The sequence below is a fragment of the Salmo salar genome, chromosome ssa07 (genome assembly GCF_905237065.1).
Source record: "Salmo salar chromosome ssa07, Ssal_v3.1, whole genome shotgun sequence".
NCBI lineage: Eukaryota > Metazoa > Chordata > Actinopteri > Salmoniformes > Salmonidae > Salmo > Salmo salar.
The window spans coordinates 65644699-65668036 of NC_059448.1; the positions used below are offsets into that span (position 1 = coordinate 65644699).

At 47.4% G+C, this 23338-nt stretch overlaps 1 protein-coding gene across 1 annotated transcript in view; it reads left to right on the top strand.

Annotated features, from left to right (window-relative positions):
• LOC106591178 (serine/threonine-protein kinase WNK1) overlaps nucleotides 1-23338 on the top strand; it is a 161058-nt gene that overhangs the window by 112694 nt on the left and 25026 nt on the right. The window contains exons 9-21 of the mRNA XM_045722536.1: nucleotides 3174-4595; nucleotides 6666-6752; nucleotides 7061-7096; nucleotides 9652-9783; nucleotides 15079-15417; nucleotides 15881-15960; nucleotides 16121-16268; nucleotides 16944-17060; nucleotides 17415-17525; nucleotides 17688-17754; nucleotides 17972-18124; nucleotides 18533-19797; nucleotides 22259-22348. Coding sequence (XP_045578492.1) covers nucleotides 3174-4595; nucleotides 6666-6752; nucleotides 7061-7096; nucleotides 9652-9783; nucleotides 15079-15417; nucleotides 15881-15960; nucleotides 16121-16268; nucleotides 16944-17060; nucleotides 17415-17525; nucleotides 17688-17754; nucleotides 17972-18124; nucleotides 18533-19797; nucleotides 22259-22348 — 4047 coding nt within the window. The remainder of the gene's footprint in view (nucleotides 1-3173; nucleotides 4596-6665; nucleotides 6753-7060; nucleotides 7097-9651; nucleotides 9784-15078; nucleotides 15418-15880; nucleotides 15961-16120; nucleotides 16269-16943; nucleotides 17061-17414; nucleotides 17526-17687; nucleotides 17755-17971; nucleotides 18125-18532; nucleotides 19798-22258; nucleotides 22349-23338) is intronic.

Consider the following 23338-nt stretch of genomic DNA (forward strand, 5'->3'; position numbering starts at 1 on the left):
AGACAGAGCAGACTGTGCCTCTGGTACACTGGCATTGCCAAGTCCCCTGCCAGGCAGCTGGCTAACTAGCTATATTTAGTTTCCTGCAGCAGAGCAGTACACAGTCTGTGGCTGTGATTTTCCTTTCAGCCTCACTATGATTTAGAACACTGTCTGCGTCTGAAATGGCACCCTATTCCCTATATAGCGCACTACGTCTGACCAGGAGCTTAGATCTCTATAGGGAATAGGGTGCCGTTTTGGACACGGACACTGGGATTGGTCTGAGGGTAGAATATCTTCTTAAATGCCCTAGATAGTGGTGCAATACCACTACATTGAATGGTTCTTATTCAGGTAGTTTCATTTAGAACAAAGCCGCAAGAAATAGATTAGAGCTTCTTTAGTTTTATTTTAGTCATCCTAGCTTGTTAATAAACACTTTAGATGACCTAGAAATGGCTCTAGTTCGCACATCTAGAACTTGAGATTGTAGATTACTTTTCCTTTTAATCAGTTTTACTTACCTCTTATCTAACCTCTTTCTGTTTCCAATATGCTCTTGCCTGATTTTTTGAAACCTCTTTCTAACTTTCATACTCCCTTCTTCTAATGCCATGTGTCTCGTCTTTATTCCATAGTGTTTATCGTGTCCCGTGTTATCAGATCTTTAGATCTTTCAGCTCTGTTTGTCACCTCTGTTCACCTGTGTTTAGTTCACCAGTGTTCCATACATTCTATGGTTAATTGTCCTTCCCTCCTTCCTTCCGCCTGCAGCCTCTCTCACCACCTCCCCGCCACCGCGGCCGTAGCATGTCCGTTTGCGTCCCCTACTTTTCCTCCACCCCTCCTGCTCTGTCCTGCCTTCCCAACCGGCCCTCCACCCCTCCTCCGGTGCTCTCCGCCCACTCCCCCTGCCGGGGGTCGGACGACGGCGACACGTTTGCGGGCCGGCTCTCCAAGGCCCTGGAGAGTGTCCTGCCCCTGCATTCCACCCCGCCTCGCCCACGGCAACAACGCCGAGCCAGCCTCCCGGCGGTGTTTGTCAGCCCTGTATGTTAGAGCATCTCTGGCCACAGAGTGGTGTGAACCAGGGTGTAGTCTGGTGGAGCTGGGACCGGAGCTCAGTAGGGCTATCTATGGGTATCTGAAACAAGGAGAAGGAGAGACGAGGGACAAAACAGTAGAGACATATAGAGAGACATAACAAATAGAGAACAGAAAATCTGATTATTGTGTATTCAAATTAATATTTAATCCACTTTCAGATACCTGTGAGTGAACCCTGCTGTTCTTTGCTTCGGGCCTCTCGCCAGGCGCCCTGTGCTCGCATTAAATACAGACTGCCTGGCACTTCCCTTACTCTCCTAGTGAGACTGGTCAGACTGCTGCTACAGTACACTTCCCTACCCTCCTAGTGAGACTGGTCAGACTGCTGCTACACTACACTTCCCTCCTAGTGAGACTGGTCAGACTGCTAGCTACACTTCCCTTCCCTCCTAGTGAGACTGGTGCTACACTACACTTCCCTCCTAGTGAGACTGGTCAGACTGCTAGCTACTCTTCCCTTCCCTCCTAGTGAGACTGGTCAGACTGCTAGCTACACTCATTTCCCTTACCCTCCTAGTGAGACTGGTCAGACTGCTAGCTACACTTTCCTTCCCTCCTAGTGAGACTGCTACCCTTCCCTCCCTAGTGAGACTGGTCAGACTGCTAGCTACACTACATTTCCCTTACCCTCCTAGTGAGACTGGTCAGACTGCTAGCTACACTTTCCTTCCCTCCTAGTGAGACTGCTAGCTACACTTCCCTTCCCTCCTAGTGAGACTGGTCAGACTGCTAGCTACACTACATTTCCCTTACCCTGCTAGTGAGACTGGTCAGACTGCTAGCTACACTTTCCTTCCCTCCTAGTGAGACTGCTAGCTACACTTCCCTTCCCTCCTAGTGAGACTGGTCAGGCTGCTAGCTACACTACACTTCCCTTCCCTCCTAGTGAGACTGATCAGACTGCTAGCTACACTACACTTCCCTCCTAGTGAGACTGATCAGACTGCTAGCTACACTACACTTCCCTCATAGTGAGACTGGTCAGACTGCTAGCTACACTTCCCTCCCCTCCTAGTGAGACTGGTCAGACTGCTAGCTACACTACACTTCCCTTACCCTCCTAGTGAGACTGGTCAGACTGCTAGCTACACTTTCCTTCCCTCCTAGTGAGACTGGTCAGACTGCTAGCTACACTTCCCTTCCCTCCTAGTGAGACTGGTCAGACTGCTAGCTACACTTCTCTCCCCTCCTAGTGAGACTGGTCAGACTGCTAGCTACACTTCCCTCCCCTCCTAGTGAGACTGGTCAGACTGCTAGCTACACTACACTTCCCTTACCCTCCTAGTGAGACTGGTCAGACTGCTAGCTACACTTCCCTTCCCTCCTAGTGAGACTGGTCAGACTGCTAGCTACACTTCCCTTCCCTCCTAGTGAGACTGGTCAGACTGCTAGCTACGCTACACTTCCCCAATATGAACAACAACTCAAACAACACTTTAGTTTGTCATCTCAGCCCATTTTACTGGAGTCACAAGACACAATATGAGATGTAGATTGAACTATTGAGTAGAGTACATTCAGTCAGATCTATGTACAGTAGTTGGTGTGGTCACCTGTTTTATCCAGGAATCCACTAAAGTCTTCATTAAGCAGCAGGTACAATTTCAATTAGCATGAACATCATTCACTGTCAGCTTCAAAGGTTTAAACCCCCAAAATACACATCATGTAATATAATGTAATGACTTACATCATCATCATGCTAGATAGTTTTGTATATAAGGTGCAGTTTATAGTTAACCATTTAATGTCACAGTAGCAGCAGTCTGTTGACCTTAAAGGAAGCCATCTTTGCCACATCTGCATTTAATTTCATACCTAGAAGCTATTATACTGTCTGTCTGTACCCTCATCTTTTGGTTAAGTTCTTCATTGGTTTCTTTGCTAGATTCTTGACTTTCTTTATCCGTTGCAGGGATTAATGCATTAGCAGAAATGTATAGCACTGCTATCTCTCTTGTTCTCTTTTGATATACCTCTTCACCCTCTTCTCTCTTTGTATCTCTCTGAATACTACAGTATATAACGGTGCTTCTCTCTCTCATGAAGATGATGCATCTATCTATAATCTTATGTCACTTCAGCCGCAGTCTGTGACTCACCAGTACAGCAGTGGAGGAGGAGTCTGGGCCTCAGCAGGCCTTCCGGACCCCACGCCGCCTCTCTTTCTCCCCTCCATCCTGGAGCGCCCCGTCTCCTTCTCACCGCCGCCTGCCTGCCCTCCCTCCAAGGCCTACAACGCCCAACGCCGCAAGAGCACGTCTATCTTGGAGGCCCATACACGCCACTTCCAGCCTGCCTACCCCCGCTACGCCAGCAGTCTGCACCCCTACCACCCAGGGATGGAGGGGCTGGGCATGGGTGGAGGAGGAGGAGTGGATGGGCACCTGGGAGTGGATCCCTCGTCCCTCTTCATGGTGCCCGGCTACGGTGCTCCGAGGCTGGGGTCATTAGGAGAGCCCATGCACCAGCACCTCCAAGGGCAGTCCCTCCAGGACCCTCTGTACGGGTACAAGGACGTGAGGGCAGAGCAGCAGCAGGAGGAGGTGGTGGAGGCTGTGCGGAGACTGAGTCTGAACCAGGCAGCGTTGCTGGATCACTTCGAGGCCATGGCCTATGGGGGCTACCCCATGACTGCTCACCAGATCAACCAGATCAGCTTCCACCAGCAGATGCAGGCCGCGGCAGCCGCCAGCCTGGCCGTGTACGACCCTCCACAGCCGGCCTACGCCCAGACCTACCACCCCCACATGCAGAGTCACATGCGCCACAGCCCCATCCCTCAGCTGCCACCCATGAGCACCTTGAGCCCGCAGGCCTCGGGTACTACCGATGGGTACCAGCTGCAGCACTCCGCCTCCTTCCCCCAGTCCGCTCCCCCAGTCATGGAGCCCCCGCAAGGCAGCGTGTTCGAGTTCCACGTCCAAAACATGGCTACTGCAGCGGCCGCCGCTGGGGCCGACTCTGGCGTGCTGGCCTCTAGACTGTACAGGGCTCGCCGCGGCTCCATGGACCTCAACCTGGAGGAGCAGGGGGGACCAGGAGGACAGTCAGGGGGGTCTGGGACCTACAGCCGCCTGCAGCCAGTCACTGAGGAACTCTACAGTTACGTCAGCCCTGAGATGCCTCTCCCTCCCGGGAGCCTGCTACTGCACCAGGGCCAGAAGGACTGCAGCCCGGAACCTTCCAGTGACTCCATGGCCTCCTCTGACTGTGGAGATTTCCACTCTCCTCCGCCCCAGTTCGGGGCCGCCTCGGCCGCCCAGTCCATCCCACACACCTTCTACGGGGCGGAGGCTGGGGGGAGGGACGCCACTGCAGAGGGCCATGGAGTGGGCCACCCCCCCAGCCAGCAGACCTTTCTGTTTGTGCCTCCCTCCGAGACCCCTGGGCGTCAGTCCTCTCACGTTAACGTACTACACACCACCTGGGCCCGACAGACGAACGTCCAACCCGACCTCTCGTACCACGAGTTTCCTCTGGCCATGCAGGGAAACCCTGGGCTGGTACTTAGACCATCTCTCTCTTATTGGATAGCAACCCTCAGCCGTCTACCCTCCACACCAACCCTGTCTTTATCACTTACATGATTCATTTTGTTTCATGGTTGTGGTTTTAACCCTTTCCAGCCATGACTGCCTACACTCAAGGGTCCTTTTTAGGAGGTGCTACTCTTCAGGAAACACTTAGAAACCTGCTGTTTAAATCCCCTAGTTCTGTTGATGGTATGTTCTCTTATCACCTATGGAATTATATGTATTGGTCTCTTAGAGTAAGTAAGATTTTGTATGTATGTTCATATATGTAATTATATGGATAAATGTGTGTTTGTATTGGTATACAGTGAGGTAGAACTGCATATTGTACATACGAATCCAAAGTCGAATTGGGCCTTATTTAATATTCAAAAACACCAATTTGTCAAGACACTACTGTATGGGAATGGGGTCATTCTTGTTGTGAGTAATAATCACACACTTGTTGCCACATGGCTTTGAGGATTTGTATGATCCAACACACAGAAACATACAACAAACAGGGGGTTTAGACCAGTTTAACTGTTCACTTGAAGCTTACATTATTTACATCATAAAAATGTTTCTTTAATTTTTCAACTATATTTTCAAATTATTTAATTTAATTTTAACAGTTTGTACAGTAGCACTGTCTAGTTGGCTGGAAATGGTTAAAACGGTATTTCTATCATTTATTATCTGTTGCCAAGGACACCAATCCCAGTAACAGTTCTATTGGAGGTGTTGCAGCACGTCATGTGCCATATAATCAGCTAGTGACCAATAGGAAGACTTTACACTCAAGGGTCAGAATTCATCCATTAACCCTTAGAATGCTGACATTATCAGCCATCCCGCAGCCTCATCTTTTGCTCTGAGCAGCGCTCTTTTTTTCTCGCTTCTTTTTATTGATTTTATTTTGCAATTTTATTGATTGTTTTATTTTCATCTGTACTTCTTCCTACGTAATGCTTTCTGCTCCTAAAGCCTCTTGTTTTCAGTGGTAATGTCCTGAGAACAGGGGATGGCAAGGTAGGTGGTCAGCCTGGTGCAACTATACTTGTGTGAGCTCACTCTCTAGTGAGTGGTTGAGCTGAGCTTGGGAACAAGTATACTTGTCTGCAGCCTTCTAAGGGTACTTCTTAGGGTTGGTTCAGAAGCTAAATGCAATCATTACATGGAATGTAAAAGGTTTCAATCAACCAGCAACAACAACAAAAAACTGGTTTTTCTAAATATATTTAAAGGACACAACCTGTTTCTTCTATGTGCTCTGTTGAGCAATAACATTCACAATGTAATGAATCATCTATTAGCCCTACCTCGTGCATGAAGCCTACTCACTCTCCCCAACTGACCCAGCAGTGGATTTTGTTACCTGTTATGTACACCTGTGGATGTGAGTTGCACATGCATACACAAGGAGTCTTGGAGATTCTCTGGAGAGTCAGAGAGGGGACACTTTATGTATGTATGTATGTATGTATGTATGTATGTATGTATGTACAGTAAAGTGAGCCAAAGCTCAGGCTAGAATACAGTGCTGTACAGTGAGCCAAAGCTCAGGCTAGAATACAGTACTGTACAGTGAGCCAAAGTTCAGGCTAGAATACACTACTGTACAGTGAGCCAAAGTTCAGGCTAGAATACAGTACTGTACAGTGAGCCAAAGCTCAGGCTAGAATACAGTACTGTACAGTGAGCCAAAGCTCAGGCTACAATACAGTACTGTGCTGTACAGTGAGCCAAAGCTCAGGCTACAATACAGTACTGTACAGTGAGCCAAAGCTCAGGCTACAATACAGTACTGTGCTGTACAGTGAGCCAAAGCTCAGGCTACATTACAGTACTGTGCTGTACAGTGAGCCAAAGCTCAGGCTACAATACAGTACTGTGCTGTACAGTGAGCCAAAGCTCAGGCTACAATACAGTACTGTGCAGTATGTCCAAAAGTCACAAATAGATCTTAATTTACGTTTTGTTTTCTCTCTTGTGTCCATATTTCTATCTCCCTCCATATTGTCTCTCCATCTCTTCACCTATCTCTCTATCCTATTGAAGCAGGTGCAACAGATCCCAACCTCCCAGCCCAACACTGGACACCCTCTGGCCCCCAACTCCCAGCCAGTCCCCGTCGCCCACCAACAGGTAAGGCCCCCTCTCTCCTCAGGCCTCTGCTAAGGGATTGGGACATCCTCATAGAGGGGAACATTGAGACATTGCCAGTGTAGAAAAGGGCCAACTTGTACACATCCTCCACACCAATCCTCCCTCTCCTGTGTGTTCAGAGTACAGATGCATCGTCATGGCAGCCAGACGGTGTTTTTGTTTTGATTGGTCTGTCTGTTTTTAATCTTGAGAACAGTATTCTCTCCTGTGTGGTGTGAAAGCTGTGGCGTGGCCCGGCCCCTGTGGTGCCTCTTTCTCTCTCACACTGTGTTGTCTGTCTCTTTTAGCATGGAGGTTACTACGTCACAGCGCTCCCTCCGCAGGTAGACAAACAACACATTCAACTTTGATATGAGCACCTCTCTCGCACACGCACTGTCTGCTTTATCTCTTGGGTCTTGTGGCTTTTCCCTTTTCTCCAATCCAACATTTAATTTCCTGCTGTCTCACGAACAAACAGAACTGTAAGTGAAATGGCTGTGATGTGTATTTGCCTACAGTATAGCAGGGGTGAAAGTAATGTAATGTCTTCCTGGTACAGAGGCCTCCTGTGTGTGGGTACGCACTTGTTTTTTATGGGACTAGTCATAGAAGGACATATTGCATCTCTATGGGACTAATCATAGAAGGACATATAGCATCTCTATGGGACTAATCATAGAAGGACATATAGCATCTCTATGGGCCTAATCATAGAAGGACATATAGCATCTCTATGGGCCTAATCATAGAAGGACATATAGCATCTCTATGGGACTAATCATAGAAGGACATATAGCATCTCTATGGGCCTAATCATAGAAGGACATATTGCATCTCTATGGGACTAGTCATAGAAGGACATATAGCATCTCTATGGGCCTAATCATAGAAGGACATATAGCATCTCTATGGGCCTAATCATAGAAGGACATATTGCATCTCTATGGGACTAGTCATAGAAGGACATATAGCATCTCTATGGGCCTAATCATAGAAGGACATATAGCATCTCTATGGGCCTAATCATAGAAGGACATATAGCATCTCTATGGGCCTAATCATAGAAGGACATATAGCATCTCTATGGGACTAATCATAGAAGGACATATAGCATCTCTATGGGACTAGTCATAGAAGGACATATAGCATCTCTATGGGCCTAATCATAGAAGGACATATAGCATCTCTATGGGACTAGTCATAGAAGGACATATAGCATCTCTATGGGCCTAATCATAGAAGGACATATAGCATCTCTATGGGCCTAATAGTATTGATTTGTCGTTTAACTTTTAAAATGTATTAGCCTGCCTTTTTAATGTGGCATTAACACAGCCAGTCATGATGTTTTCATCTGATTGTCAAACAGTTACTTGAAAAGGCTAATTTAGGCTATGTTACTCAGGGGGAAAAAAATAGTTAGACCTCATTTACATATTTTCTGCTTATAATTTCGGACATTTGGTAGGTTATTTGTTAGTCAACTTGTGTCTGTAATTAGATACATGCAGCTTCTCTTGTGTCATTACTTGATGCTCGTCCAGAATATGAAATAAAGCCACGCTCACCAGAATAATACAATACAGCGATAGAATGATCAATGCATCATCAACAATCTACAGTAGTTGACATCGGTAAAGTTGTTCCTTTTATTTCCGCTACTCACGCGCAGCGAGGACATTTAGGGACCAACGGAGATTTCCAAATGACATCAGTTTGACCGGTTTCTAAAGAAATTAGAAGCTGTGAAAAAGATCCAACATGTTTCTGATAGTATTTCAGTTTGTCTTGGATGGGTATTTTATGTGGTTGAAAATGAAATACTGTCAGCTTTTATGTCGCTGAAAGAAATTGTACGTTTAGGCTAAACAACAGTTCCCTAAGCATCACTCCTCTTCCTGAAACAAAATTAACATTTGGTTGAAATTTTACTCAGAGGAACACTTCATTCTACATTCAGTGTCCATACTTTAGTTGCTCTTCTAACTATCAGGCTACTCCACTCTAAGATCATTCCGGCATGCATACCGTTTGATAAAAGCAAAGAGACTTACCGGACACCGAAAAGTGTTATGAATGACATTCGGTGATTGATTGTCATAATTTGGCCAACAAAAGTCTTGTAGCCTGAATTTGATGCTTACTCTGCTGTCCATCCGCGTCGTGGTCTCGGCCACTCATCTCTGCCTTATTAATATGTCAGTGTTAGACTCCAAAATGTGGAGTGGTTCGAGGATATCGGCTCATTTCTAATGTGACTGACATGATGGATAGATTCCAAGAAAACTGTAGGGTTATCACACTATGTTTTTTAACTGTTGTGTTAGACTCACGTTTTAACGGTATGGCGTACCCCAACTTTCTTTTGCCGGTACTCTGTACTGGACCGTTCCGGCTTCCCTTCACCCTTGCCTATAGAATATGTTAAAAAGATGAGCTGTAGGTTAAGCCTGTGCAGTACGTGTGTCATTGCTTTTCATCAAGTCACAAGGTAAGATGGCCGAACGCCAGAGAAATGTTTTTGAATCGATGGGAATGTTTGCCCCCAAGGCAAATTGTAGCATCAAATTGTAGCATAACTAGATTTGATTGATAGGTTCAACTGTTTAATTACAGTGAGATAATGGGGGTGTTTTTTGCTATGAAGCTCTACTGATATGTGTCAAGTACGCATATGGTCTTAAAGAGACAGTTCACTCAAAGTTTGCAGATATTTTTATTTTAAATTATTGTGCTTATCTTTTCCATCCGTGGGATTGAGGCTGGTGTGGGGCATAGACTCATCTCAACATTAGACTTTTGAGGTCAAAAACATCTGACAAACTTAGTGAACTGTCCCTTTTAACTTTTCTATGTACGTCTAGTCATGAGTTGACTGTTTCTGTCTCTCCTCCAGACCCCCCTGCAGGCCTCTCTCCCCCCCACCTCCCAGCCCATGGTCTCTCAGCCCCAGCAGCAGCAGGCAGGCAGCACTGTGGTACAGAGCCCCTCTCAGACCCAGCTACCCCCTGGACCACAGCCCACACAGGTAAGGGACCAACACACACATACATACACAAAGAGTGCACATGCAAATACTGGCACTTAACCACACGCTGTGCACACATTTCATATCACACACACACACACACACACACACACACACACACACACCTTAATCAAGTTAGAGTGAGGGTCCCCAAAAACAAACAGGTAACAGACTCATGTATTCATATTCTGTCAGATACTGTATGCATTCATACAGACACATTTTACACAAGCCCACATATAAACTCAGCAAAAAAAAGAAACGTCCCTTTTTCAGGACCCTGTTTTTCAAAGATAATTTGTAAAAATCCAAATAACTTCACAGATCTTCATTGTAAAGGGTTTCAACACTGTTTCCCATGCTTGTTCAATGAACCTACAGACGGTAGGCAGTTAATGAACCTACAGACTGTAAAAGCCTACAGACGGTAGACAGTTAAGGTCACAGTTATAAGAACTTAGAACACTAAAGAGGCCTTTCTACTGACTCTGAAAAACACCAAACGAAAGATGCCCAGGGTCCCTGCTCATCTGCATGAATGTGCCTTAGGCATTCTGTAAGGAGGAATGAGGACTGCAGATGTGGCTGGGGAAATAAATTGCAATGTCCGTACTGTGAGATGCCTAAGACAGCGCTACAGGGAGACAGGACGGACAGCTGATCGTCCTCGCAGTGGCAGACCATGTGTAACAACACCTGCACAGGGTCGGTACATCCGAACATTACACCTGCGGGACAGGTACAGGATGGCAACAACAACTGCCCGAGTTACACCAGGAACGCACAATCCCTCCATCAGTGCTCAGACTGTCCGCATTAGGCTGAGAGAGGCTGGACTGAGGGCTTGTAGGCCTGTTGTAGTCGCAGTTTTGTCTCACCAGGGGTGATGGTCGGATTTGCATTTATCGTCGAAGGAATGAGCGTTACACTGAGGCCTGTATTCTGGAGCGGGATCGATTTGGAGGTGGAGGGTCCATCATGGTCTGGGGCGGTGTGTCAGAGCATCATCGGACTGAGCTTGTTATCATTGCAGGCAATCTCAACGCTGTGCGTTACAAGGAAGACCTCCACCCTCATGTGGTATCCTGACATGACCCTCCAGCATGACAATGCCACCAGCCATACTGCTCGTTCTGTTTGTGATTTCCTGCAAGACAGGAATGTCAGTGGATCTCAAGCCCATTGAGCACGTCTGGGACCTGTTGGATCGGAGGGTGAGGGTTAGGGCCATTCCCCCCAGAAATGTCCGGGAACTTGCAGGTGCCTTGGTGGAAGAGTGGGTTAACATCTCACAGCAAGAACTGCCAAATCTGGTGCAGTCCATGAGGAGGAGATGCACTGCAGTACTTAATGCAGCTGGTGGCCACAACAGATACTGACTGTTACTTTTCATTTTGACCCCCCCTTTGTTCAGGGACACATTACTCAATTTCTGTTAGTCAGGAGTCTGTGGAACTTGTTCAGTTTAGGTCTCAGTTGTTGAATCTTTTTATGTTCATACAAATATTTACACGTTAAGTTTTCTGAAAATAAACTCAGTTGACAGGACATTTCTTTTTTGCTGAGTTTAGCACAGCCCCCTGAGCCAGTGTGTTTACCTAAACCCATGGATGGGTCCACTGAAGGCCAGTGTGTTTACCTAAACCCATGGATGGGTCCACTGAAGGCCGGCTGTCAGAGTTGGTCTGATCCAAGTCAGTAACACAAACCCAAACCTCCATCAATAATTCAGCAATCGATGGAAAACCTTCAGGGCCATTGGTTACGTGATTAGGAGTTTACTTTTCTCAGTCATAGGCATATGAATAGAGGTATTAGTTATAGTGATGCTTTACTACATTAGGGGTACAAACATGAACTTCCATCGCCTTCAAAGTCCAACAACTTTGCCAAAAAACCAAACACTCACAAAAGCCAATGTTAAAATAAACCAAACCCTTATGAAACCGATTCAGTAAGTACTACAACATCTTTGACTAACTCATGTCCACTGTGGTAAGTATTACACAACCATCTCTTAAATAATACTGATATTCTCTTTCTATGGAGTATAATCTGTTTTGTTTCTTGTTAATGCTTTTTAACATTCACATTTCTCACTTCAGTTTTCCATCCTTGCTTTCTTTCTGTTTTTATTCCATTGACTTTCTCACTCTTTCATTCACTCACTACACTTCTATGACATGCTGCTTGGCCTGCCTGCCCTGGCCTGGCCTACCTGCCTGCCCTGGCCTGTCTTCCCTGGTCTGTCTGGTCTGCCTGGTCTGTCTGTATGCATGGTTGGTGGTCTTCAGCTGTGTGCTAGTGAGCTGGGCGCTTCTCTTATGTCCCCTTCACCCAGCTTAGAACAGCTCTACTATCTCTACCAGGCACACCAGCTAGCTCTGGTCCAGGTACCACTCACTATGCTGTTATTATAGCTAGCTCTGGTCCAGGTACCACTCACTGGGCTGTTGTTATAGCTAGCTCTGGTCCAGGTACCACTCACTGTGCTGTTGTTATAGCTAGCTCTGGTCCAGGTACCACTCACTATGCTGTTGTTATAGCTAGCTCTGGTCCAGGTACCACTCACTGTGCTGTTATTATAGCTAGCTCTGGTCCAGGTACCACTCACTGGGCTGTTGTTATAGCTAGCTCTGGTCCAGGTACCACTCACTATGCTGTTATTATAGCTAGCTCTGGTCCAGGTACCACTCACTGGGCTGTTGTTATAGCTAGCTCTGGTCCAGGTACCACTCACTGTGCTGTTGTTATAGCTAGCTCTGGTCCAGGTACCACTCACTGGGCTGTTGTTATAGCTAGCTCTGGTCCAGGTACCACTCACTGTGCTGTTATTATAGCTAGCTCTGGTCCAGGTACCACTCACTGGGCTGTTGTTATAGCTAGCTCTGGTCCAGGTACCACTCACTGTGCTGTTGTTATAGCTAGCTCTGGTCCAGGTACCACTCACTGTGCTGTTGTTATAGCTAGCTCTGGTCCAGGTACCACTCACTGGGCTGTTGTTATAGCTAGCTCTGGTCCAGGTACCACTCACTGTGCTGTTGTTATAGCTAGCTCTGGTCCAGGTACCACTCACTGTGCTGTTGTTATAGCTAGCTCTGGTCCAGGTACCACTCACTGTGCTGTTGTTATAGCTAGCTCTGGTCCAGGTACCACTCACTGTGCTGTTGTTATAGCTAGCTCTGGTCCAGGTACCACTCACTGTGCTGTTGTTATAGCTAGCTCTGGTCCAGGTACCACTCACTATGCTGTTATTATAGCTAGCTCTGGTCCAGGTACCACTCACTGGGCTGTTGTTATAGCTAACTCTGGTCCAGGTACCACTCACTGGGCTGTTGTTATAGCTAGCTCTGGTCCAGGTACCACTCACTGTGCTGTTGTTATAGCTAGCTCTGGTCCAGGTACCACTCACTATGCTGTTGTTATAGCTAGCTCTGGTCCAGGTACCACTCACTGGGCTGTTGTTATAGCTAGCTCTGGTCCAGGTACCACTCACTGGGCTGTTGTTATAGCTAGCTCTGGTCCAGGTACCACTCTCTGCTGTTGTTATAGCTAGCTCTGGTCCATGTACCACTCACTGGGCTGTTGTTATAGCTAGCTCTGGTCCAGGTACCACTCTCTGGGCTGTTGTTATAGCTAACTCTGGTCCAGGTACCACTCACTGGGCTGTTGTTATAGCTAGCTCTGGTCCAGGTACCACTCACTGTGCTGTTGTTATAGCTAGCTCTGGTCCAGGTACCACTCACTATGCTGTTATTATAGCTAGCTCTGGTCCAGGTACCACTCACTGTGCTGTTGTTATAGCTAGCTCTGGTCCAGGTACCACTCACTGGGCTGTTGTTATAGCTAGCTCTGGTCCAGGTACCACTCACTGGGCTGTTGTTATAGCTAGCTCTGGTCCAGGTACCACTCACTGTGCTGTTATTATAGCTAGCTCTGGTCCAGGTACCACTCACTATGCTGTTATTATAGCTAGCTCTGGTCCAGGTACCACTCACTGGGCTGTTGTTATAGCTAGCTCTGGTCCAGGTACCACTCACTGGGCTGTTGTTATAGCTAGCTCTGGTCCAGGTACCACTCACTGGGCTGTTGTTATAGCTAGCTCTGGTCCAGGTACCACTCACTGTGCTGTTGTTATAGCTAGCTCTGGTCCAGGTACCACTCACTGGGCTGTTGTTATAGCTAGCTCTGGTCCAGGTACCACTCACTGGGCTGTTGTTATAGCTAGCTCTGGTCCAGGTACCACTCACTATGCTGCTGTTATAGCTAGCTCTGGTCCAGGTACCACTCACTGGGCTGTTGTTATAGCTAGCTCTGGTCCAGGTACCACTCACTGGGCTGTTGTTATAGCTAACTCTGGTCCAGGTACCACTCACTGGGCTGTTGTTATAGCTAGCTCTGGTCCAGGTACCACTCACTGTGCTGTTGTTATAGCTAGCTCTGGTCCAGGTACCACTCACTATGCTGTTATTATAGCTAGCTCTGGTCCAGGTACCACTCACTGGGCTGTTGTTATAGCTAGCTCTGGTCCAGGTACCACTCACTGGGCTGTTGTTATAGCTAGCTCTGGTCCAGGTACCACTCTCTGCTGTTGTTATAGCTTGCTCTTGCTGGTCCCCACTAGGGTGGTAGAACGTGTTTATGTGTGTGAATATATGTGTGTCCATTTCCATTAGTATCAGCTGTCCTCACTCAGTATCGCTTGTGGTGTTGTTGTTTGGGCCCCAGTAGAAAAGTATCTGTCCTTCAGTGTCGTCTGTGTTTGTTGATAAATGTGAATTGAGGTCTAATGGATGACCATGGCTGTTCCATTAGAGTCCGTTAGTGACCAACAGCATGATGTCACCGCAGGCGTGTTGTACCACTGAGTGGAGAGGGCCTCATAAGGTGTCCTGTCCACACCTTAACACTGCTTTGTTCTCACAGTGCAGTTGAACCAGTTGAACCTTCGGTTTGACATATGACATCCAGTTTCATGCCATTTGTGAGAAACATGGTGTTTGGTCGCATGTTGTTGTGGTGCGTGGCTTTGTGTGTTGACTTTGTTTGTTTAGTGGTTGTATACACAGTGTTCAATTCTGTCACACCCACCATACACACTCTTATCCCCTTGAGTTTTGTTCCTTCAGTCACCCTTTAGTCAACCACCAACATAATATCCATCCCATAGAAGTAGACTTACTATTTCTATCATCCATAATCCGCCCACTCCAACCTAGTTCCCATGACCCTTCGTTACCCTAGCCAGTCCTAACCTGACCTGACCCGCCCTTGCTCTCCTCCTCCCGCCCCCAGCCTTGCAGTATGGCTCCACCTCCCTCCTCAGTGGGGCTTGTCTCTGTGGCACAGATGGCCTTCAATCAGCCCTCGGTCCCGGTTACTGCAGCTGCAGCCCAAGGGGCCCTGGTGTCCCCACAGAGCCCTATAGCAGCTGCAGCCTTACCTCTGCCTCCTGGGGCTCATCCTCTACCTGGTTCTGTATCTGTACCCACTCTGGTGACTCATCCACCGCCGGCGCCACCGGCCTCCCCTATGCCGCCCCAAATGATGCCTACTCAGCCGCTGGTCGTTGTGGTGCCCGTCATCAGCGTAGCCAGCACCTCCCCAGAGCCGCCAGGAGATGCCCAGCCCCAGGTACCTGTGGTCAGCCAAATCCCCTTCGTCATGTCCCCCCTGCCTGGTCGTATGGATGATGGAGAGTAGTTCTTTGACCATAGCTGGTTTGCGTGTTTCCTTGACTGTATGTTTGGTATTTAAATGAGTCCTGAGTTGGTTGTGTGACGTTGTGGATGTGTCTAGTCATATATTTTATGGTTACAAGTAGCTAGATGTGGATGAAACATTCTGGACATAGATGCTGTCAAACATTTTGTTATGGTGGGGTTAGTACTTTCACACCTACAAGGGAGCCGACTCATATTTCTTTATACTGCTGCTCTCACATGCTTTTAAGTCTGATATTCTGCCTCTCTTTTTAACCTCAATACCTTCTGAAGCCTTTCATCTCCAAAGACCACACTACTTTGCACTCTCTTTATTGTAAAACATGTTTCACACAGTTCTCTGACCCTTTGTTCTCCTGTACTGTGTGTTCCAGCCCTCTCAGACTGCTCCTCAGCCTTTGTCATTGGAACAGTCACAGTTACAACCACCACAAGTGCCCTTGTCCATGGAGAGGTAAGATACATGTTTAACTGATGGTAAAGATATACAAATCGAGATTTAGAAGAGATGGGAAAGATATCTCTAATTTTATAATTAGTCATGGTTGTTGGGCATATGGTCTCGCTCTCATTCTTCAGATCATGAATTTTAACGGTGTTTGTGTCCCACTCAGCGGTCACTCTGACGTGGCGTCCGGTCTGAGCGATGGAAATGATGGAGGCAGACAAGAGGGGCGCTCCATCAAGCGACACCAGCGGCGCTCCATACGGAGTCGCTCTCGCACCGACAAGATTGGCAAAGCAAAGTTGAATGTACTAAATGTAAGAGTCAGCCCAGGGGAAATGACCGATATATACTACATGAAACATTATTTTTCATTCGTGTGTTTAGCACCTGTAATAAGCCTGTTATTTTTGTTTATATATTATAGGCCTACCTATTATAAACTTTGATTTACATAACCTTTTAATTGCTCGGTGCTCTTGTCTCCCACCAGCTGAGATTGTTTTTCATTCAGTTCAATAAGCTTTATTTTCTTGGAAAGTGTTCTCTAATTGGAGCATACAGCATGTGATGAATGTCTGTCTCTGGTGTGTAACTCCCTGTACTGATACCTGCCTGTTTGAGTTCCCTGACACAGCATCGTTTAGGCCCTACTGATTAGACAGACTGTTTGAGTTCCCTGACACAGCATCGTTTAGGCCCTACTGATTAGACAGACTGTTTGAGTTCCCTGACACAGCATCGTTTAGGCCCTACTGATTAGACAGACTGTTTGAGTTCCCTGACACAGCATCGTTTAGGCCCTACTGATTAGACAGACTGTTTGAGTTCCCTGACACAGCATCGTTTAGGCCCTACTGATTAGACAGACCGACACAGAGCCATTCAAACAGGCTGTGGGATTTCTGTCGATGAATCTGAAGAGCTGCTCTCTTTCATCTTTTCATTTCATCCACATCTTATTCTGGCCTCTGTTCCTTTGTTTGTTCCAGATATCCAACATGGGTGACAGGGTAGCTGAGTGCCAGTTGGAAACGCACAACAGAAAGATGGTGACTTTTAAGTTTGATCTGGACGGAGATAACCCAGAGGAAATAGCACAGATTATGGTAACTACAGAAAAGATTACGAGCACACTCCCTCCCTCCTCTTTTCTCTCTCTCTCTCTCGCGGTCTCCCTCCCTCCCACCTCTATCTCTCTCTCATTATTGAGCCATCTCCCCTCTTTGATTGCAGTAGCCCAGAATCCCAACCTTGTTGTGATGTTCCCTGATGGTATTTGTCTCAGGCATGTCCAGAGAGTTTATCTGATAGTAATGAAAAGGCTTTATTTCACCAGATTTTCCGGGTGTTTTGACTTTGATTAATCCATTCTGAAATGATGAATCAATCCAACCATCAGATGCTGAGAAGAATGAGGACTGTGATTGAGAGGGCTGTTCTTTCCTGGTGTGTGACTACAGGTCACCAGTCTTTTTATACTGGAGAGCGAGAGGGAGTCGTTCATCGAGCAGGTCCGTGAGGTCATCGAGATGGCGGACGAGAAGGGTCTGGAGAAAGATGGAAACACCCAGGTAGACTGACATCTCCATTCATTTTCCCTCCATGTTGTTGCTGTGAAAGAGCATCATTGTTATCCCTTCTATACCAGGTACATTGGCTTAAGTAACTTCATCATGGATCATTGTAATAGGGTGTTGTACTGTATCAGACTCTGACTGCATCTTGTGTCACAGATTGTTTCCCAGATAGTTAGTGACCTCCAGCTGCAACAGATCCCTGCTACATCTGACCCGTTGCCAGGTAAAACAACCAACACAATGTCCACACAGGGAATTGGTGCCCTACAAAAAAATGACAGACATGTTTTGCATGAGATTTTTCCATCTGTAGTCCAATTTGTTGTACCATGAATTATAGAACTTTCCCTTGCTGAGAAATGCAAATGTATTGAATTCAATAGAGGCACCAATTTTGCATTAACCCTATGTGTGACCCTACCATTTCTGTCTATCTCCAGGTATCCCTTCCTGTGCAGCCCAGGTGGTCCACTCTGCAGGCAGGAGGTTTATAGTCAGCCCCGTGCCTGAGTCCAGACTCAAGGACCAGTTCTTTGCTGACTCAGCGGCTACAGGCTCTGCCCTACTGAGACAAGATTCACAGTCCTTTAATGGTGAGTTTAGCATGCGCACACACACACACACACACACACACACACACGAATGCACACACACGCACAGTGACAGCCTACCAATAAGTTATCTTATTAGTCAACAAGTTAATGCATTCAGCATCCAAATGTAATAACATTTTCATGTTTCTGAAAACCGGGATCATCTGATCTTGTGACTGACTAAATGTTGATGTATTGTAAAGTTAATAATAAAAACATCACATGTTTATGAATGTCTAGTTGCTATGTAACAGTAGTTCAGTTACAGTGTCCCATCTGTGGTGTATGGCCTGATTTAAAGGTGATGGCTAACATCACTGTTTTACTTAGTGATGGGGTTTGGTGTTGACATCTCTTTCTATCACTCTGTTTCCTTGCCCATCTCTCCCTCATTTTCTCTCTCCCCAGCCGCCCGTGCTGGAGCTGCAGGTCAGGGTCTGTCCCAGTCGGCCTCAGCGGTCAGCCTGCAGCAGGCCTTTTCAGAGATGAGACAGAATCAGGGCCAGTACGACCCAGGACCCAGCACCGCTCCTCCCTCCATCCACATAGCCTCCCTGGCTGTCCTGGTCCCTGCTGCAGCCACCACCATCCCAGTCTTCTCCACTGCTCCTATAGCCTCTGCTCATCTCCCCCATGCTCAGCTTCCGTCTGAGGCCTCTGTGACCTCCCCTCCCCCCTCAGTCTCCATCTCCCCTCCAGCCTCCACCTCCACCTCTCCACCTGCAACCATCCACCAGGCCACCGCCCCCATCCCCACCCAGCTCCAGTCTGTTGCTACCCAGCCTCTCCTTTCCCAGGCCCCTCTCACCCTGCCGGTGACCCAACCCGTGGTCTCCTCCGTACCTAGTGTTACAGCCCCAATCCCTGCCCCAGCCACCTCTGTGTCTCCCCCAGCCCCTGCTGTCCTTCCCACCCTCCCCACCTCAGCCTCCTTCCCCCAGACCTCTGGCCCAGGCTCCATCCCTGGTGGTCCCACCACCTCCATACCCACGACAGTCCTTTGTCATTCCGCCACGGCCCCCCTGGTCAGCAGCTGTAGCAGTGGTAGCGGAGGTGGAGGAAGCTCAGAGCAGCTCCCTGTCCCTTCCACTGCTATCCCCCAGCTCACCGCTACCGTAGTCCCCACCACAGCTATCCAAGGCCCCCTGCTAGCCCCCTCCGTTGCTAACCCCAGTGCAGAGCTCCCTTCTTCCTCCTCGCCTGTAGCTTCTCTAGCCCCAGGGGCCACGGTCCCTACCTTACAGCCCGTCACCACCACCATCCCCGTGGTCCAGCCCACCCTGGTGCACACCCATCCCCAGCCCGCTACAATGCCCAACCAGACCCACGCCCAGTGTGGGGAGTGTGAGGCGGCCCTGGGCATTGATGACATCCACACGCTGGATAAGAAGCTTCGCTCCCTCTTCATGGACTTGGGTGGCGGTGGAACCACCCAGGCCGATGGCTCTGTCGACCCAGCCGGAGGCACTGGTGTCCCGGGAACCTCTTCCCCAACCGGCCCCTCATCCACCCCCAGCTCCACAGGCACCCCCCTGCCCCCCTCCAGCCTCCCCCTGGCCTCCTCAGGACCAGGGCATGTCTCTGGGACCCCCCTCACCACCCCGGGACAGGCTGGGACCCCTTCCACCTACACCCAGACTACCCCCGCCAAAGCACCTCTGTCTAGGTTACCGGTGAGTCAGTCAGCATGGATGTGGAGGCTAGCTTATTAGATGTGGCTTGAAGAGCACTGTTTATAACACATACAGTATGTTAACAACCATTTAAGATTTTTATGACACCTCTCTGTAAGGTAAGTTTGTGTAATTTTGTATTTGTAATCTTTTGGAGAATTATACATCATTATTACATAGTTGACATACACAGTTATTGCCTAGTTAAATAAAGGTTAAATAAATCAAATCAAATGATTGACATGTGATTGTGCCAACTCCACCTTTAACAGCCTGTTAACCTCCTTGATCAACTGCTTTTGTCTCCTAACATTTTGTTGAATGAACATTTGCTGTGCTTTTTGTTGCATGCCAACAACTCTATTCTACGCTGTGTCCATCCCCCCTAGATATCAGGTAGCACACCATATAGTTGATAAAACCCTCCACTGTAGTTATGGTGTCAAACACTGCTTCTAGATGGGATATGTTAATGGTTAACAGCTTCTAGATGAGATATGTTAATGGTTAACAGCTTCTAGATGAGATATGTTAATAGTTAACAGCTTCTAGATGAGATATGTTAATGGTTAACAGCTTCTAGATGAGATATGTTAATAGTTAACAGCTTCTAGATGGGATATGTTAATGGTTAACAGCTTCTAGATGAGATATGTTAATGGTTAACAGCTTCTAGATGAGATATGTTAATGGTTAACAGCTTCTAGATGGGATATGTTAATGGTTAACAGCTTCTAGATGAGATATGTTAATGGTTAACAGCTTCTAGATGGGATATGTTAATGGTTAACAGCTTCTAGATGGGATATGTTAATAGTTAATGGCTTCTAGATGGGATAAGTTAATGGTTAACAGCTTCTAGATGGGATAAGTTAATGGTTAACAGCTTCTAGATGGGATATGTTAATAGTTAACAGCTTCTAGATGGGATATGTTAATAGTTAATGGCTTCTAGATGGGATATGTTAATGGTTAACAGCTTCTAGATGGGATATGTTAATAATTAATGGCTTCTAGATGGGATATGTTAATGGTTAACAGCTTCTAGATGGGATATGTTAATAATTAATGGCTTCTAGATGGGATATGTTAATGGATACTACAAAGTAATACACGACTACCGCATCTGGCATTTTATCTACTTTGCAAGTAGATGTCTGACCTTGAGTAATGGTAGATGTCTGACCTTGAGTACTGGTAGATGTCTGACCTTGAGTACTGGTAGATGTCTGACCTTGAGTACTGGTAGATGTCTGACCTTGAGTACTGGTAGATGTCTGGCCTGGGGTTCCTGAGTGATGCAGCGGTCTAAGTCACTGCATCTCAGTGCCTGAGGCGTCACTACAGACACCCTGGTTAGAATCCAGGCTGTATCACGACCGGACTCCCATAGGGCGGTGCACAGCGGGTTTGACCGGTGTAGGCAGTCATTGTAAATAAGAATTTGCTCTTAACTGACTTGCCTAGTTAAATAAAGGTACAACAACAAAAAATCGAGAAGCCATATTATGAACCGGGTAATTTGGCTCCTGGATGCTGATTGGCCTAAAGTTGTGGTATACCAGACAATGTACAGTACCACAGGTATGACGCAATACTACTTGTTTACTGTTATATTTATGTTGGTAACCAGTTTATAATAGCAATAAGGCACGAGGGGGTGTGGTATATGGCCAATAAATATACCACAGCTAAGGGCTGTTCTTAGGCACAGCGCCACTCACAGTAGCTGGACACAGCCCTTAGCCGTCATAACCCCCGGGGTGCCTTATTGCTATTATAAACCACTTACCAACAGAATTAGAGGAGTGAAAAGAAATGTTTTGTCATACCCGTGGTATACAGTCTGATATACCATGGCAGTCAGCCAATCAGCATTCAGGGCTCGACCCACCCAGTTTATAATAGCAGTTAGGCACCCGGAGGTTCGTGGTATAGTAGTATTTATTGAACCTTTTCATTCTTATTTACAATGACGGCCTACACCGGCCAGACCCGGACCACGCTGGGCCAATTGTGCACCACCCTATGAGACTCCCAATCACGACCAGTTGTGGTACAGCCTGGAATCGAACCAGGGTGTCTGTAGTGACGCCTCAAGCACTGAGAGGCAGTGCCTTAAACCGCTGCACCACTCAGGAGCCCAAAGGTGCTATATAGCCAATATACCACGGCTAACGGCTGTATCCAGGCACTCCACATTGTGTCATGCTTAAGAATAGTCCTTAGGCTTGGTATATTGGCCATATACCACACCTCCTCGGACCTTATTGTTTAAGTAACACTACAGTCTTTGTTTATTGTCTAATGTCCATAGTCCCAGTCAGTGTTAGAGCTGCAGGTAGAATCCCCTGGCCTTCCAGCTGCATGTGGCTGCAGTGCATTATGTTTTCCTATCTCTCATCTATGATAAAGTGCCTTCTCTCTGTTTCATCCCTCTCTTCATCCCTCTGTTTATTAGGTGTTGCCTGTGGGCTCAGATCAGGCTCAGGCTGGCCCCCCTCCTCCCTCAGACCACATGGCACCCTTCCCAGGACCCTGTCTAACTCAGGTGCCTTTCCCTCTTTCTCCTGACTGCCATTTTGATCCTCCATCCATCCCTCTATCTGCACCCCCCGTCTCTCTCTTTCTCCCCTAAGTGATGTTAAGATCCCTCCATCCATCTGTACTTCTCTCTCTCTCTTTCATCCCTTCATCTCCCTCCTCCCATCTGTATTTGTCTTCTGTGTAAAAAGTAGCGAAGCATGAAGATCAGATCAGGCTCAATCTGTTCAGTGTCTGAAGAAGACATCTCTGTGTTGGAGGAGCAGCATGATGACCTGTGACTCATTATTCTCCTCTGTTTTATCTGATTCTCTCTCTCGCTCTGTCGAAGTATGTGTCTCTTGTCTCTCTCTTTCTCCTGCACCTCTATCCCATTCTTTCTTTGACTCTCTCTCACCCCCCCTCTCTTTCTCCTTCCTCTCTCTCCCTGTCTTTCTCATTCCTCTCTCTCCTCCCTCTGTCTTTCTGCTTTCTCTCTCTCTCTCTCCTCCCTCTGTCTTTCTGCTTTCTCTCTCTCTCTCTCCTCCCTCTGTCTTTCTGCTTTCTCTCTCTCTCTCTCTCTCTCCTCCCTCTGTCTTTCTGCTTTCTCTCTCTCTCTCTCTCTCCTCCCTCTGTCTTTCTGCTTCCTCTCTCTCTCTCCTCCCTCTGTCTTTCTGCTTCCTCTCTCTCTCTCCTCCCTCTGTCTTTCTGCTTCCTCTCTCTCTCTCCTCCCTCTGTCTTTCTGCTTCCTCTCTCTCTCTCCTCCCTCTGTCTTTCTGCTTCCTCTCTCTCTCTCTCTCTCCTCCCTCTGTCTTTCTGCTTCCTCTCTCTCTCTCTCTCTCCTCCCTCTGTCTTTCTGCTTCCTCTCTCTCTCTCTCTCTCTCTCCTCCCTCTGTCTTTCTGCTTCCTCTCTCTCTCTCTTCCCTCTCTCTTCCCTCTCTCCCTCTGTCTTTCTCCAGACAGACCCGTTAGGGAGGCTGGGGTGGATCAACATCACTCATCTTCATTTGTCATAGTG